The following is an 18446-nucleotide window of genomic DNA, read 5'->3' on the forward strand; positions in this document are numbered from 1 at the left end:
CCTGAATGTCGAGAAAACCAAAGAGATCATCGTCGACTTCAGGAGGACCCAACCCAACCACACACCACTCCTCATCAAGGACACAGCAGTGGAGATAGTCAGCAAAACGAAGTTCCTGGGGGTACAGATAACGGACACTTTGACCTGGTCCACTCACACTGAAGCTCTGGTCAAAAGAGCCCAGCAGCGCATGCACTTCCTGAGATGGATGAAAAGAGCACACCTCCCCCTTCGGATTCTCACCACCTTCTACAGAGGCACTGTAGAGAGCATACTGACCAGTTGCATCACTGTCTGGGCAGGAGCCTGCAGCGCCTCTGACTGGAAGTCTCTGCAGAGAGTGGTAAGGACAGCAGAGAGAATTATTGGGACTTCACTTCCTCCCATACAGGACATTGCGACAAGTCGCTGTCTGACCCCTCCCACCCCCACCATGGACTGTTCTCGCTGCTAGCCTCTGGAAAGAGGTTCCGAAGTCTTCGAAGCAGAACAGCCCGGTTCAAAAACAGCTTCTTCCCACATGCAGTAAGACTGCTGAACTCTAAATAAATGCTGCTTCAATTCTTTGTTTTAATTACTCCATACCTGGGAGCTACAGTGCAATACACCCTCTTGTATATATACTTATTTAAAATTTATATATCTGGTTGACATAAATATGTTTACATATGCGCCACACTCTGCACTACATTGCACTTTGCACTACACTGTATTACTATAATTCTCCCTGATCTACTCTGAGCCTATGCAACGTAATTTCGTTCTAATGTGCACTGTACGGTGTAAATTTTAATGACAATAAAGTCTGTCTAAGTCTAAGTCTAAGATAACACACTCCTCGAGTGTTCTACTGCTTTAATACAGCAGTTAAATAAATACAGTAATAAATTAATAAACTGGGCCGTGAACGCGGCGTTTAATATGTTTTAATGTTCGCAGTTCCTTCACGAAATTATAGTTCCTTAACGAGCAGCTTGTTGCTATGTCAGAGTAATGAGCTCCGCCCACTCGCTGCTCAGTCTGCTGTAAGCCTCACCTTCTGAAGTACAGACTGAGCCATAAAACTGCCACAATATCAAGTTCAGCTCAGTTTTGTCAGTTTTTTCCAGATCAGTATTAATGTTGTTTTGTTCCAGCCAGTCTGTAAAGCATCTTACAGCCCGTTTAGTTTGGCGAATGGTGTTGGGTTCATTTCTGGCTGATTCCAGGTTGTTCAGCTGTTCTTCTGTCTCAGCTGCCGACTGAAAAGCTGCTCAGTGTTGATGACAGTTTGGGAATTTAGTGTCGTCTCATCTTCAGAGTCTGACCAAATCGTCTGTCGGTCAAATGTGACCTTAAAAGTGTCCGTTTTCTGTTTATGGCAAAGTAAGAAGTGAAAACGTTCAAATGTCTTGAGCGTCTCCTACAGCTGTCAAAGTCGTTGCTCAGCAACAGCGTCTCATCGGAGTGATACAGTGTGATAAACCCATCATGTTATGGTGAAATAACAGCACAGTTAGAACACTTCTCAACCAATCAGCTCGCGTGACCGAAACTAACTGTTGTAAATAAATAAATAAATAAATATATATATATATATATATATATATATATATATATATATATATATATATATAATAAACATATTGCGATATAATGATGGGTTTGGGTTGATATCACAGTGTAATAAAGTGATACTTTTATCACAAATCATTTTAGGCCTTTCCATTCATCATTAAATTAACACACAAAAATGAATATGAGGTTTTTGTTCCAACACACACACACACACACACACACACATACACACACACATACACACACACACACACACACACACACACATACATACATACATACACACACATACATACATACATACATATATATATATATATATATATATATATAATGAGTTAATAATCCTAATGGTTTAACAGGTGACCAGTGGCTGATTCTAAACGCATTTGATGGTTTCCTAATGGGATCTAAAGGTGCTAAGCTAATTCTCTTTAGAGAGCAAATGGTTTCTAATGGTCCTTTTCAGCAGGGCTGTAGTTCCAAAGTTACACAAGTCTTATTAAATATGATCTCACATTACACACACACACACGCGCGCGCGCGCGCGCAGTCACGCACTCACGCGCGCGCGCGTGTATGACTCCGTCAGTGCTCTGTGTGCGACTGACCAGCAGGAGGACCTTCATGGAGTCAAGAGTCAAATTCCAGCACACGTCAGAGGAACCGAGGAACTGAGGAACCGAGGAGCACAGCTCAGCTCAGCCTGTCTGTCCGTCCGTCTGTCTGTCTGTCTGTCTGTCAGTCGGCTTAGCGGACACTTTAGTAACTCGGTTTAATGAGCGGACATTTGGCGGATCCGCTGATATTCGGCTCTGTTCGCGGCGCTGCGGCTGGTTCTGGTTCTGCTCTCCGGCTCTGCGGAGGAAACGGCTGTTTAAGGTGGAACCGCCGCTCAACTTCATCTAACGGGCTTCTGTTTCTGAGGAACGGAGCTCTTCATCCGAGGATCTGTGGATATTAGAGATCTGCTGTAATAATAATAATAATAATAATAATAATAATAATAATAGCAGTGAAGCTGCTGGTTCTGATGATGAGAGACTTTTTCAGCCCCGAATAAACTCGGACTGTTGTTCTCCCCGGGTTAAGGATGTTTTCGGGGATGGTGAAGCTCCGTCTGAGGGGTGAAGGTAAGCGCTCGAGCGGATTGATCCACAGATCGATTATCGCCTTAATCATGTGTGTTTTTGACTTTATTAACATCTCCTCAAACCTGCAGCTCCGAACAAAGCCTTTCAGTCCGCACTGCTGCTCATTCGCAGCTTCTTTATTCGAACTATCCGTTCCACCTTAAATGCTGCTGCTGCAGAGTCCGCGTGCGGCCTGCAGAGGGCGCTGATGAGGCGGTTCTCACAGAAATCAGTTCAAATCAAAATAGCTTTATTGGAACTGCAGTCTGAAGACACAGTTACCAAAGAACCTGAACTTCAGAGCTGAACTCTGTAGAGTTAATAACAGTAATAACGATGATAATTACAGTGATATAACAGGAGTAATAACACAGAAATAAAGTAAATGAATAAAATCAGACAGCATGTATTAAATGATAAAAATGAGAATAGACATACACGCTCTTAAAAAGGTGGTTCTTCATGGGTTCTTTAGTAAAGAAAATGGTTCTACATAGAACCATGAACAGTCAAAGAAGTGTTTGCATGCTTAAATGGTTCTTCAGATTAATGGAGAATGTGCTGTATATGGTTCTATATAGAACCTTTTTGTAAAAGGTCCCATATAGCGCCAAAAACGGTTCTTCTGTCGTTTAAAGCTTAACATTGTCACAATAGAAGAACCCTTTTGGGTGCTATATAGAACCCTTTCTAGATTCTATATAGAACCATCTATAGCACGTTCTCCATCAATGTGAAGAACCAATTCACAATGCAAAGAACCATTTATCATGCGAACGGTTCTTTGAGTGTTCATGGTTCTTTATAGAACCATTTTTTTTACTAAAGCAACCTTGAAGAACCATCTTTTTAAGTGTTTAGAACCATATAGAACACATTCTCCATCAATCTGAAGAACCATTTCACCATGCAGAGAACCACTTAAGCATGCAAATAATTCTTTGAGTGTTCTTGGTTCAATACAGAACCACTGTCTTTACTAAAGAACCCTTGAAGAACCATCCTTTTAAAGAGTGTATGGTCTGTTTGTAGGCAGATAGCAGTAAATATGAGTTTTATATTACTCACTGTGGTACATTTTGAGGGCGAAGTTCACTCTGGAACCACAGAATATGATTTTAGGGCTATATTTTCATGGTAAGGTGAGTCTTAGTGGCCCAGTGTGTGTCGTCCTCTTACGCTGTGGTCTGTATGCAGGACAGTCAGGCCTGTTTTATACACGTCATCTTCATACGCAGTGACTGAATGTATATTCATATACCTCAACTGAGTGGGTGCAGATCCTACAGTTATACCCTAAACATAATTAATAATACAGTATTAATGCATTAATATAACTAATATAACTTGTCATGATTTGTTTGTTCAGCAATGCTAAGTTCAGACATCAAACGTTATTATTATAATATATAAAGTGATTATGGCCGTTACATTTTTAAAAAAGGGCGGAGTAAAAAGTAAACACTTTGATCAGTTCAGCAGAACAACAACCAGAAACAGCCCAATCAGTCCAGCTTAACAACAGATACACAGATTTAATGATTAAATCTGGCTCATCAGCGCCCTCTGCAGGCCACACGTAATCCCTGCAGCAGCATTTAAGGTGGACTGGATAATTAGACTCAGAAGCTGTGAATAAGAAGCTAACTTAGAGCACTAATGCTGCTGTGTCTGTTTCTATACAGGTATGAGACACTATGAGCTGGAGAATCAGCAGCAGCCATTAAAGCACTTTAATGCGGCGTTTACATTACAGCCACTGTCTTTTCTTCATGATTTACACTCATTTAAATCCATTAAATCCACATATAATGTACATAAATGTATGCAAAAGTTTGTGCCCCCCCAGCCAAATTGGGTATTGTTGAAAATAATTTACACATCATCTACAGACAAACACTACTGCACACTTTAACACACGGTAACTGCTTATTTACTGAACATATTTAGGGGGAAAGTAAAGCGCACAGTGTGGTCTGTGAAAACGTTTATGGCATATTTTATGTGTTTTTTTCTTATTATTTATAAACTCAGCAGATAAATAGAAACTGCACTAAATCGGCTGAAAAATGGCATATTTAAGTCACATGACTGTGTGTGCGTATATAAGTATTTTGGGGTCTTTGAAAGGCTCTGCACAGTGTCTTATTGTTCTATTAAGCCTGTATTATTTGTGTGAAAAAAAAATAAAACTCGATTAATCATCAAAATAATAGCTAGAATACTCAGTTATCGATACTGACAGCCCAGATCTGTATAATGTTTTGTTTATACCACAGGAATTCAGTGAGGTACATCACACAGAACAAACGTGATCTTTTATTTTACCGTTATTAATGTATTTATCAGCTGGAGCGTCGCTTCATGTGGTTCCACAAATCCAAAAACCAGTGGAGAACCGTGACTATCAGAGCGAGGCCTTCAGGTTGAGACACAAATGTTAAAACTCAGTCAGAAAATGAGTAAAAACACCTGTACAATACAATTCAGTACTACAGTAATGCTAATGTATTCCCCTATTCTAGTAGTATGTTAGTACTAAGCTAATGCTGATTCACATTTTTTGATTGTTCTAGATTAAACACAGACATCAGAAACGTGTAAAAAACATTCCGTGTGTTTTATCTGAACCTTATAATGGACATTACCATATATCTGAGCCTGTGTTTTTTAGTGTTACAGTGACTCTCTCAGTAAAGAGTCCATAGAGCTGCCGCCGCTGTTTTACATTCCTAACAACTAACCTGAACCTGCTTAGACTCATGTTCACAGTCAGGAACGTATCTAGAACCTCCAGAAGGGCTAGAGTGACGTTTTTTCTCACCACCTCCTAGTAAATGAAAGCCTAATTGGCGATTCTGTCACTTCCTAATTATGTTGGTAGTTAATCTAACGTGTAAGGCCTTCAGTCCAGCTTCTGAAGTCCTAACCAATGAGAGAGCAGCTCAGCTGTAGAACCATCCTCATTGGATCATTTGCATCAGGCGTTTTAAGATTTTAACCCTTTTGTTTCCAACGAGAATTTAAGAATGAAATAAGAGTTTTGCTACAATACTTACAGAGTTTAAATACAACACGCATGATTATTAATTTAAATAAACACACTAAAAATTACAGACATGCCTTTTTTATTTTACAGTAATCATTAGGCATTCACTGAAGATCTAGAACGCTCTGAGGGTTCCTCTCTGATAAAATGGCGGTTCAGTCCGTCCAGCCCAGAGCCTGTTCAGTCCTAATGAGGGATAAAGTCGTTTTAAGATCGCTGAGGCTTTAATTACTCATTATAAACTCAATCAGCATTTAAAACCGTTTCCCAGAACAGCTGTGTGTGTTATTTTTAGCGCATTTCTGTCTCCCTGATGACACGGCAGGAAGTGCGCTTTGGTCTTTGCAACAATTAAAGCGGAAGGATTTGCGGAGCCAGACTGAGAGAGTTTTCTCTTCTACAAAGTTATATTTACAACAAAGTGAACGAGCAGCAACACAAATCTGAGAGTTGAAAGGAAACTGAACACTGAGATCACAGATTGTTTTAAAAATAGTTTGTATTTGATGAAGAGAAGGATGATTATCGGGTATTCCAGAATTTTAACATGGCAACTCTGTAGAGTCATTATGGTGTGTGTGTGTGTGTGTGTGTGTGTGTGTGTGGAGGGGGGAAGGGGGTCTTTTGCTTAACCTTTTATGGGCCAAAGATCAATCCAAACTCACTCGCTAGCACTTAGAGTAGTTAGGATCTCAAAACTACTGAAAAAAAAATCTTATTATTATAATTATTCATTCATTCATTCATCATCTAAGCTGCTTAAGTATGATGGTTTTGAGACGGTTGCTAACTCTGAAGTGAGACAGTTTTGAGATGGTTCCTAACTCTGAAGCAAGGCGGTTTTGAGACAGTTCCTAACTCTGAAGCGAGGCGGTTTAAAGATGGTTCCTAACTCTGAAGCGAGGCGGTTTTGAGACAGTTCCTAACTCTGAAGCGAGGCGGTTTAGAGACAGTTCCTAACTCTGAAGTGAGACAGTTTAGAGACAGTTCCTAACTCTGAAGTGAGACAGTTTTGAGAAAGTTCCTAACTGAAGCAAGGTGGTTTTGAGACGGTTCCTAACTCTGAAGTGAGACGTTTTTTTTTAGACGGTTCCCAACTCTGAAGTGAGACGTTTTTGAGACGGTTCCTAACTCTGGAGCGAGGCAGTTTTGAGACGGTTCCTAACTCTGAAGCAAGGTGGTTGTGAGACGGTTCCTAACTCTGAAGCAAGGTGGTTGTGAGACGGTTCCTAACACTGAAGTGAGACCTTTTTGAAACAGTTCCTAACTCTGAAGTGAGACGTTTTTGAGACAGTTCCTAACTCTGGAGCGAGGCAGTTTTGAGACAGTTCCTAACTCTGAAGCGAGGCAGTTTTGAGACAGTTCCTAACTCTGAAGTGAGACGTTTTTGAGACAGTTCCTAACTCTGGAGCGAGGCAGTTTTGAGACAGTTCCTAACTCTGAAGCGAGGCGGTTTAGAGACAGTTCCTAACTCTGAAGCGAGGCGGTTTAGAGACAGTTCCTAACTCTGAAGCGAGGCGGTTTATCTCAGTGCGCCTGTGCGGGCGCTGAGAGCTGAGTGTGTTGTGTCTGGTGTCAGTTCTGACTCTTTGGTCTCAGTCTGCTCTAAAATGTTCAGTGCAGCTCTGAACACGTTCAACCAGCTCAGCTCCACAGAGCCGCCTCACCTGTACCTCACCTTATAGTACCTGTGGTGGAAAATCACATCACTAACATGACTAACAGTTCAGTTATGATCACATGTGGGAATATTAGTCTTACTTTGTTTTACATTAAAGAAATCAGTAAATGACTGTTAAGATTTTAAACTGGCAGTAAATGAGTTTTTACCCTCACGGGGGCGCTGTTACCGTGGTGGCTTGGTTGACCGTCACCAGGTACAGGACAGTGCATGGACACTGTTAAACATCCTCAGGGGCTCACATTACTCACACTTTCCCCATAGCCACTCGAGCTGCCCCCCCCCCCACGCTGGGACCAGCACTGTTAATACTGCCATTCACATCCGCCACAACAACAACGCCATTCAGTGCTTCATCTGCTCTGTGCAGCCTTTACACGCCTGAGGAGATCCAGCCGTCATTAAAGCCTTAGCACCGTGCTCGGGAAAAAGAGAACCCTGTTCTCCCAGCAGAGAAGAGCGCCATCATGAGGACGGTGTGAAAGGCACATTACTGCTGCAGTGTTCAGAGCTGCAAATCAGAATGGAGCAGACACAGACTCAGAAACGTGTAGGCTAACTTTGTTCTTGGTCTGCTGTTCTAACTCTTGGTTTGGCTCCAGGCAGTTCTTGGTATGGTTTGCAGGTTCTTGGTAGGTTCCGTGTGTTTTCATGTGCTTGAGCAATCAGATAATAGGGAAACTCCAGGTCTTCATGAGTCAGACAGTAATCGGATTACTGCCAATAAACTCACAGAATAAGATTGTTGGTATTTTTTGGTAGTTCTTGGTCTGTTTTGGTAGTTCTTGGTATGGTTTGGTAGTTCTTGGTCTGTTTTGGTAGTTCTTGGTATGGTTTGGTAGTTCTTGGTCTGTTTTGGTAGTTCTTGGTATGGTTTGGTAGTACTTGGTCTGTTTTGGTAGTTCTTGGTATGGTTTGGTAGTTCTTGGTATGGTTTGGTAGTACTTGGTCTGTTTTGGTAGTTCTTGGTATGGTTTGGTAGTTCTTGGTCTGTTTTGATAGTTCTTGGTATGGTTTGGTAGTACTTGGTCTGTTTTGGTAGTTCTTGGTATGGTTTGGTAGTTCTTGGTCTGTTTTGATAGTTCTTGGTATGGTTTGGTAGTACTTGGTCTGTTTTGGTAGTTCTTGGTATGGTTTGGTAGTACTTGGTCTGTTTTGATAGTTCTTGGTATGGTTTGGTAGTACTTGGTCTGTTTTGGTAGTTCTTGGTATGGTTTGGTAGTTCTTGGTCTGTTTTGGTAGTTCTTGGTATGGTTTGGTAGTACTTGGTCTGTTTTGGTAGTTCTTGGTATGGTTTGGTAGTTCTTGGTATGGTTTGGTAGTACTTGGTCTGTTTTGGTAGTTCTTGGTATGGTTTGGTAGTTCTTGGTCTGTTTTGGTAGTTCTTGGTATGGTTTGGTAGTTCTTGGTCTGTTTTGGTAGTTCTTGGTATGGTTTGGTAGTACTTGGTCTGTTTTGCAAGTTCTTGGTATGGTTTGGCTCCAGGCAGTTCTTGGTATGGTTTGGTAGTACTTGGTCTGTTTTTGGTATTTCTTGGTATTTGTTGGAGTGATTAAATACTTCTTGTTGTGGTTTTGATAGTTCTTGTTGTGGTTTGATAGTTCTTGTTGTGGTTTGATAGTTCTTGGTGTGGTTTGATGGTTCTTGGTGTGGTTTGATGGTTCTTGTTGTGGTTTGATAGTTCTTGTTGTGGTTTGATGGTTCTTGTTGTGGTTTGATAGTTCTTGTTGTGGTTTGATGGTTCTTGTTGTGGTTTGATAGTTCTTGTTGTGGTTTGATGGTTCTTGTTGTGGTTTGATAGTTCTTGTTGTGGTTTGATGGTTCTTGTTGTGGTTTGATAGTTCTTGTGGTTTGATAGTTCTTGTTGTGGTTTGATGGTTCTTGTTGTGGTTTGATAGTTCTTGTTGTGGTTTGATGGTTCTTGTTGTGGTTTGATGGTTCTTGGTGTGGTTTGATAGTTTGTGCTGTGGGTTTAATAAATCGCATGATGTTAAAATAGTAGGTTTACCATGACGTCGCTAAGCTACATTTATTGTTGCTTTCCTTTACAGTTTACTGTAGCCTGTTATTATCATTAGCCACATGTTTACTGAGGGGAGGAGTTCTGTGTGTGGAAGACTGCAGCCTTATCAGTTTAACAAACACGACTATGAGTTACAAAAAAGAAAAACAGGAAATGAAACCTGTGCTGCTCTGAAACCAGACAGCATATTTACACCGACGTAAACATGGAGACACATTAAAAGAATAAATAAGACAAACAGGATCATTTGTCCAGCTTAAAGTTGTAGAGGGTCAGTTTTCTAATACTGAAATCCAGAATGGAGATAAATCTGAAGCCTGCGGTGGAGCAGCTGTGCTCTCTGTCTGAGCTGTTCTGTCTGAGTTTAGAAGAGATTTTACTTTAAATGTCTAAACCTGCCTCTCTTATCTGTCTCTGATTGGCTGCTCTTGAGCGCTGCAGCGTAACGGTGGAATGTGGGCAGCTTATAAAAAGGAAAGACGAATAAACAGACCCGTTTCGGTTTTCCTCCTCAGAGCTGATCTTTAAGCTCCGCACTGAACTCTGACTCACCACATCTGACTGCAGCACAACATTTGAGGAAGTGAAAGTTTTTCTGCAGATTGTTTTCCACTTTTGTGCCGCTGGAGTCAGATCAGATCAGAGTGACAGTATCAGCTCTTTGTTTTCCTCTGAAACGGTTTGAAAAACATGTTGGTCAAGTCTTCTTATAAACAGCAAGAGAGCTGCTCAGTATTTAGAAAACGAGTTCAGACCTGACAGTGTTGTTCTAAGTTGGGTTATTTTCATATTCTCCAATTTCAGACTAACCGGTTCTCATAATATGTCCACATAAGCTTGAGTTTGGTTATCTGGGCTCCCAAAGGTGAGGCTTGATTTGGTCAATGATCCATTCGTTTGTTTTCTGAGGTTCACTCTTATAAAGATGGTCCTTCAAGGGATCTGTAGCAAAGAAAATGGTGCTATGAAGAGCCACGAACACTCAAAGAACCCTTTACATGATTAAAGTGTTCTTTGCATCATGAAAGTGTTCTTCAGATTGATGGAGAATGTGCTGTAGATGGTTCTATTACAAGCTTGACATCGTGGCAATAGCAGAACCCCCTTTTTGGTGCTATATAGAACCATATACAACACATTCTCCATCAATCTGAAGAGCCATTTCACCACACAGAGAACAATTTTATCTTGCATGTGGTTCTTTGAGTGTTCATAGTTCTATATAGAACCATTGTCTTTACTAAAGAACCCTTGAAGAACCATTTTTTAAGCATGTACACTCTTAGAAAAATGGTACTAAACTGCCACTGAGGTGGAACCCTCAAGGGTACGTCTACAGTGCCTTTAGTTAGAGAACATATTCCATTCTACACTCCATTTAATTCCATTGCATTTCTACTCCATAAAGGGGAGCTGTTATGCTTTTCCAGTTTTCCTCTTTCCTTTAGTGTTGTAGCTTTTTGTGAATGTAAACGTTCTGTAGAGTCCCAAAGCTCAGCGTTCCCTCCAGAGGGAGAAACTCTCTCCCACAGAACCCACTTTTCTCAGCTGCCTGAAACGCCTCGTTGGAATTCCAGCCCTTTTCCTTTGTTACAGGATGACTCAATCTTGTAACAGCTTCGCCCCTTCAGACAGAGAGCTACAGAGTAAAAGCTTCCCGCTCTGGAACGTCCTGCTCCGGTCCAGCTCGCATCAGCTCTACCAGCTTGTTCTACCGGACTTTCAGGATCCACTCTGGATCAAACTGATCCGGCAGAACCGACGCAGTGGAGTTTACAGCTGCTCAGGAGAGAAGGGTCTGTCTGCAGACTGCAGGACAGGGGCAGAACCTGGAGGGGTGGAACCGCTCTGGAGGCTGAGCAGTCAGAACAGAGTGGGCGAGCTGACCAATCAGAGCACACTGGGCTCATCGGAAGGCGGGGCTTAAAGACACAGGAGCCGTAACAGAGCGATTCAGACAGAGGGTGAATAGAGATGAACAGTATTTTTGGAGCAGTGTTTTTGGAACATATGCGTCCAAAAAATAAGTGAAACCGCTTATCCTTCTGGGTCACAGGGGGTGCTGGAGCCTATCCCAGTGGTCACTGAGTGGAAGGCAGGAAACACCCTGAACAGGTAGCCAGTCTATCACAGGGCAGACAGATACACAGACATATACACTCACACCTATGGGCAATTTAACGTCTGCTGACTGCAGGAAGCCCACGCAGACCCGGGGAGATCTCCACACAGACGGGACCCTGATCCCCGGGCAGGGAATCGAACCCAGGCCCTTCCTGCTGTGGGGACCCAATAAAACTATCAACAAAATGAGCACAACTTAAAAAAAAAAAACGCTTAAAAAATAATGAATAGAATGGCTGATCTAGTGTTTCACGGCCTCCACGCATAAATAAAACCAGGACCACAGCTGTGCGTTTGTACGTAGATTAACTGTGACATTTATTCTGTGACCAAAGACTGAATGAATGAAATCCTCAGTAGTAAATCAGTTCAGAAACTCTGAATGGAATATAAAGAGAGGAGGAAGCCTCTGTCTGTCTCACTGACCCCCACACTGACCCTCACACTGCGCCCATTCACATCCATCAGCAGTGAACCCACAGGAGAACACTGGACACAGAGTGACAGCAGACTCCTTGTTTTAACATAGGACTAGAACCCCTAATGAGCGCTAGCAGTAATTAGCATTATTGTAAATGTTTTTCCTTATTTCTGACAGAGTTTTGACACTCATGGCCGACCTGAAGGCCTCGCTCTGATGGTCAATTTATATACATGTTCTGACCTGTTTTTACATTTTGCACAGTAAAGTGTTTTTTACAGAAACATACAAAATTAGGTTTACTTAAACATCTAAAATGGTTTTATTTGAAATATATATATATATTTACTTTGTTGAAAATTCCAGCTGACTTTTACTTTGTGTCATCACACAAAGTAAATGGAACAATAGAAACAGTTTTACTCAGAATTAATGTTCTGACATTAACTTACATTACAGTTATGAATGTTTTTCCTTCTCCTGTAATATTTTGGAGATATAAGGTTTTGTTCCAACAGCGATGATATATGTAAATATACAGGGTGTCCCAAAAAAATTGAGATCATTTCGTAGTCTGATAACAGCCAATTCTCCCTCAAATGATCTCAAATTTTAACAAAATGTGTAAAAACTACCCAAGTTTAATTTTTAGTGTTTTTTGTTCAGGGTGAAGAACGGCGTTCACTAGAAATGAAAAGGCGTTTTGTGTGTTAGAATCTGCTCGAACACAGTCAAACGAGAGAGTGCAGCGGCATTTTCGAGAAAATTCAATAAAAATGCACCAACTGGACAGCAGATTTGGACACAGCACAAAAAACTTAAAGAGCAAGGCTGTCTGTGCAGGACAAAGGGGTCTGGACGACCGCCAGTATCGGAAGATATTACATTTGTGAAGCTGTGAAATTGGTTATAAAATCTACATCCCTCTGAATTTTGATAAATAAATCTTGTGTTGTTCAACATGAAGCCTATTTAATTTCTTTGCCAGGACATGTAGTTACTCAGATACTCACATCTCAAATGTCATCAGTGTTTTTGGGGCACCTTGTACTGTACACTGAAATATCCTGAAACAGGCAGAAATCTCAGTCATATCTTGATGTCCTACATTCTTGGTTCTTCTTTTTAGTCCTGCTGCCTGATGTTTCTGCAGTCTGGCAGAAGAATGTTCTGCAGCAGCTGCACCGTCACATGACTCCATGATCATCTCTACACTGGTGAAAAATGTTTGTCAGAGGAGAACCAGTAAAGCTGAGGCCACACTGCACAACTTTCACTCCGATTGTAGCTCAGATTTGAGTCGAGTCGCGTGTGAGCAGCGCAGAGTTTATCAGACATGTCTGATATTTTTAACCCGACTCTAGAAGTGTAAACTGGTCAGACACTCAATCTGAAGAGCACGAAAGAAGAAAAAATAGCAAGTAAACAAGAAAAACGGTGAAAGGTCTCTCACGTCTGGCACAGTGGAGTTTATGATCATCTGAAACTCTACAAACTACCAGACTGATCAGACTGACCTTTAATCCAGGAAAATAATCCAGGAAACATCTCGGAAATGTTCTGCGTATGTTCCACCTTCTGTTATGATTGTTGTAGTTCGATCACTGGTTTTGTCACACCTGGAGTTCTGCCCAGTGGTTTGGTCAAGTGCTGCTAAGAAATATTTAAAAAGACTTTAAACTGTACAGAACAGAGCAGCCAGATTAGCTCTGCATTAGCATTCCATGCTAATGTGTGTGAAATGTGTAAATGATTATCATGGCTAACTGTGGAGGCTGAACTGTTAATGTCATTAGGAATAAAACACCAATGTTTTCAGGTTTTTGTCATGAGTGAAAAACACGCGAAGTGAGTTCTGGTCAGCTGGTGGTGCCAAGTCCACCGTCAGACTGTATGAAGAGAACCGTTCTTTATAGAACGTCTTTAGCTTGGAATGAGCTCCCTATTGACATCAAACAGATTATTAGTAGATTTTCTTTTAAAAAGTTATTAAAACAAAATTTGATGTAGATGTTATTGTGGTATTGTTGGTTTTTGGTTTTAAGTGTAGGTTATTGTTGGTTATTGATTCTCTTGTTAAGTATTAGATTTATTCTTGGGTTTTGTTTGTGTTTGTTTATGATACAGGATGATTTTAAAGGTTGTTTGTTTGTTTTATTTTGATTGTAATCTCTCTTGTGTGGAACTCAGGAAGACTAGCGACCACTTTGTGGAAGCTAATGGGGACCCGAATAAAGAATGAAGAAGGACCCTCATTTAAATGTTTACCTGCTGCTTATTTTTCAGTGTCAGCTCAATCGGCAGAGAAAACAGCAGCAGCGCTCGTTTATTTATTTGCGTCTCCTAGTAACAGGAGAACGTGTAAGAGTTGAGTAGTGTGTGAACCCGAATCAGTCAGACAGTGAGAGATACAGAGTCTCTTATAATCTGTCAGGACTGTAAGGGAACTTGCTGACCGCTGAGTAACTGTTCCTCATGTCTAAGATTCTTAATCAGTAATCTCCTTTTCAACAGGTGGCCTCTTCACAGCACCAGAAGTGGACGTTTCTCACAGGAGGAGTTTGAGGACAACAAATCTGTCCAGACATCTGGACTGTGCTGCTTGTTTGGCTGGCAGGGTGCCCTGCCTACTTCACCACCACTCTGAAGCTCAGGCGTCCTGTCCATCTGCTCTTCTTAACGGTGATGAGAGCGCCATCGAACCACCCGACAGCCAGGGTCATCATGGAGAAGATTCTGCAGGACACAGAGCGGGTCAGCCATTCCAGGACATCTCTAGTCCACAGTGGCGTGTTGCCCATCAGCCAGAGCCCAGGCCTGAGCAGAGACCTCCCAGTGCTGTAGACTTTCCTGAAGATGCTCCATCAGACGACACCTTTAACTCCAGCTTCAGCTTCATCCAGCAGTCACTGGACTCCGAGCGCTCCTTCTGGGACGAGTGTGATTGTGAAACATCCAAACAGTCAAGGACCGAATCTGCTGTAGTGGAACAGTCTGTATTCAGAAATGAAGACGCAGAGTCTTCTCGGATCGGTTCTGCTGAGGTACCGGAATCAGACCAACCTCCTGGACAATCAGGGAAGCCGCAGAACCTCTTACTGGACGATGATCTGTTAGGGGTCGATCTGGACGCGCCCTGGCACAGCGGTGACAGGTCCTTCGCCATGACGTCTCACTCCAGAGACAACATGCCAGACTCAGACACAGAGGTCACCTCCTCGCTGTCGGTGGACTCCTCAGACTCCGCCTCCTCCTCCACCTCTGGCTACGAAAGTGCCACGCCTTCTTCAGACCAGAGGTGGGACATCCTCATGAACAAGTGTGAGGGAATTCTGCAGGAATGCTTGCAGGAAAACCGCACCAACTCCAGGGTTAGTGACCCTTTTTTAAAGATCTTTGTGTTAAACTCTCACATTAATTAATTCTACTTTAATAGAATTAAAATAACATTTTCATGTCTGAAACGTCCAGAGCAAATAACCTTTGGTGACCTGAATTTGTGTCTTCAACCCTTAGTGGTACTGCTTTGGCTCTGTTGACCTCTTAAGGGGCCGAGCTTCATTGCCCTGAACTTCCAAAACGAAGCTAATTCTAATTTTAGCAGCACAAACCATTTACCCTTTCTTCCTCACTGACTATAAATCACCATATAAAAGAGAGAATGTATGATCCACAGTCAGTGGAAGGCTGTATTATTGCTTTTATGACTAACACTTTTGTGATTTTACTGTTCAAGATGATTTAGCGTGTTTGATAACTGCTGTGTTTGCTTCTTGGCTAACTGCCTCACTGCTGCCAACCACGCCAGTTATCCTCACGGTGCTGTGGTGCATATATAATTATTTAGTGCAATTATGTTTACTTTTTTGTGTTTACTCTTTGTGCTTGATGAGTTAGCCAGCTTGCTAACTGTGATGCTTGTTGGCTAACCGTAGCTGCACACAAGTCACTCTGCAGACACCGACCACACCAGTTATCTACACTTCATTAGCACAGATCAGTGCAGCGCGGCACTCTCACAAATATGCAATTATGCTCACTCTTGTGTTGTTACTGTTTATGGGTAGCAAGTTAGCTAGCTTGCTAAGAGCACCAACACAGGATTTCTTTTGTCTCCCAGTCCAGTTTTGATCACGTCCACTTCACAAAGCAACACGAATCTGTGGCTGCAAGCAAAGTTTATTCATATAGCGCTTTTTACAACCGAGCAGCTTTACAGAAAAATCCAGGTCCAAGTCTCCATGAGCATCGCCAATGACGACAGAGGCAAGGAAAAACTCCCTAACAGCAAGAGGAAGAAACACTGAGAGGAACCAGGACTCAGAAGGGGAACCCATCCTCCTCTGGACCACACCGGATAGCAAACAGCGTTAGAATTAAATTTTAGAATACAAAATGGGAAAAACAGGTGGAGCAACAGTTAATTAGAGAGTTTGAGTTTATGCAGCAGCAGCAGGAGGGTCAGTTCATGAAGGTGAGGTTTGCACAGCTTTGTACAGCATGAAGGTCAATGGTGGTTAAGCCGGTCCAGAAGGCTGGCAAGCAGTGGCACCCGATCAAGACAGAAGAAGCAACAGACCCACAGCATGGGCAGCTGTTCAACTCGGCAAAGAAAGGAAACACACAGGGAGTCAGTTCTGTACAGAGAGACTGACCACAGATTACAGCGTTAACAGAGCAGCAGAGACTCCAGCAGGTCTAGATATTACAGCCTCACTAAGAGGGAGAGACAGAAGGTAACAGAGTCATGAGGCTCTCTGAGATGTCGGCGCTCCTCCACTCCACCGTCAGCAAACCTGAGTGAACGCGTGAGAGCAGCGGGACGACAGCACCAACTGTCTGCGACTTCAGGCACTGAATACAGAGCAGTGGTCACCAGCCTCCTCCTGGAGATCTGCTTTCCTGCAGAGTTTAGTTCCAGCCTGTGTCTAAAACACTGCCTTCTTTCCTGATGCTAATGCAGCAGATTCAGCCAATCAGGGACTTCTGGAGATGGACTACCTGAAGCAGGTGTGGCAGACTGTGATTAGGGCTACACTCTGCAGGTGTAATGAAGACTCTCCAGTTGGGTTTGAATCCATGATTCCCGTTTACTTAAAACACAGTATCAAAAATCACAAAGACCAGAATCAGAGTCAGAGACGGTCCAAAAAGTCAAAAAAACAAAAGATCACAACACAGCAAAGGTACCAGAGGGAGTCAAAGAGTTCAGAAGAAGGTCAATCCAAAAAATCCAACAGATGTGAAGAAACAAGGCTTGGTCAACAGATGAACAGGCAATACTTCACAGAGGTCCAGTGTGAGTGAAGGTCCTTATAAAGGGAGCTGCAGGTGAGAAAGGTCAAGGTGTTACTAGGAAGCAAGTCAGTACTCAGGCGACGCTGACCTCTGGTGAAGGCGGGTATTGCACCTGAGAGCTGGACGGTAGATCTTCAGGACCAGTGCTGGTGACCACTGACGTAGAGACTCCAGGAGGAAAGACGTTAGAATTAACAATGTCTTTCTTTTCCAGATCGAGTCTATGATGTTTAAGCTCCAGAGGCTGCAGCAAAAGGCAGTTCTAGATGATGATTATGACACAGGTGAGATGTCTGTGAATTCATATAACTAACAGTCCTAACATTCATGAAAAGATACGAGCAGCAAAACCCAGACCACCGATTTCAGGAGGACCAGAGACGGTTCTCTGCTCTGCTCCCGGGAAAACAGCTTTCACACTCGACCAAACGTACCGAACTCACAGAGCAAGCGGTCCTGAGTCCGGAACAAGGCTCTAGTGTGAAAACAGCCTTTAAAAAAGACGTTTTTTTCAAGGGTTCTTTAGTAAAGACAGTGGTTCTATATAGAACCATGAACACTCAAAAAACCATTGTGCATTAAGCTTCATGCTTAAATAGTTCTTTGAAAAGGTTCTTCAGATTGATGGAGAATGTGTCGTATATGGTTCTATATAGCACAAAAAGGGTTCTGCTATTGTTATGATGTCAAGCTTGTATGCAACAGAACCCTTTTTGGTGCTAAATAGAACCATTTTCAAAAAGGGTCAATATAGAACCATATACAACACATTCCCCATCAATCTGAAGAACCTTTTCATCACGCGAAGAACCATTTAAGAGATGCTTTTTGGGGAAATGATTCAAATACTGAGATTGTACAATTGCGGAAAAAGTCATAGAGCCATCAAATTTGGCAGACAGTGTCTAGAAACAAAGGAAAAGGTGGGAAAAATAAGATTTAGGGGCTTTAATGCCTTTCATCTCCAAAATATTCTGAACAGGGCATGACTGGCACATATTCACATGATTATTCACATGTTATTACATGTGTTTACTTGTGGTCATGTGGTTTTTAGACACTGAAAAACAGAACAAAGTTTTAGGCACCTGAAAAAAAAGCTGTTTATCTTATTAGTAAGAGTTTATTTCCTCAAACCACTAAAATTAGAATAAATACAA

General features: G+C 42.1%; 1 protein-coding gene across 3 annotated transcripts in view; it reads left to right on the forward strand.

Annotated features, from left to right (window-relative positions):
• The first annotated feature begins 2189 nt into the window (after window positions 1–2189).
• disc1 (DISC1 scaffold protein) overlaps window positions 2190–18446 on the forward strand; it is a 51838-nt gene continuing 35581 nt past the window's right edge. For all 3 annotated transcript variants that reach the window (XR_005007396.1, XM_036573602.1, XM_036573603.1), the window contains exons 1-3: window positions 2190–2690; window positions 14503–15359; window positions 17501–17570. Coding sequence is in view for 2 of the 3 variants with exons in the window: in XM_036573602.1 (XP_036429495.1) it covers window positions 2651–2690; window positions 14503–15359; window positions 17501–17570 (967 nt within the window). In the remaining variant the exon portion in view is untranslated. The remainder of the gene's footprint in view (window positions 2691–14502; window positions 15360–17500; window positions 17571–18446) is intronic.

The sequence above is a fragment of the Colossoma macropomum genome, unplaced genomic scaffold (assembly GCF_904425465.1).
Source record: "Colossoma macropomum unplaced genomic scaffold, Colossoma_macropomum, whole genome shotgun sequence".
Lineage (NCBI taxonomy): Eukaryota > Metazoa > Chordata > Actinopteri > Characiformes > Serrasalmidae > Colossoma > Colossoma macropomum.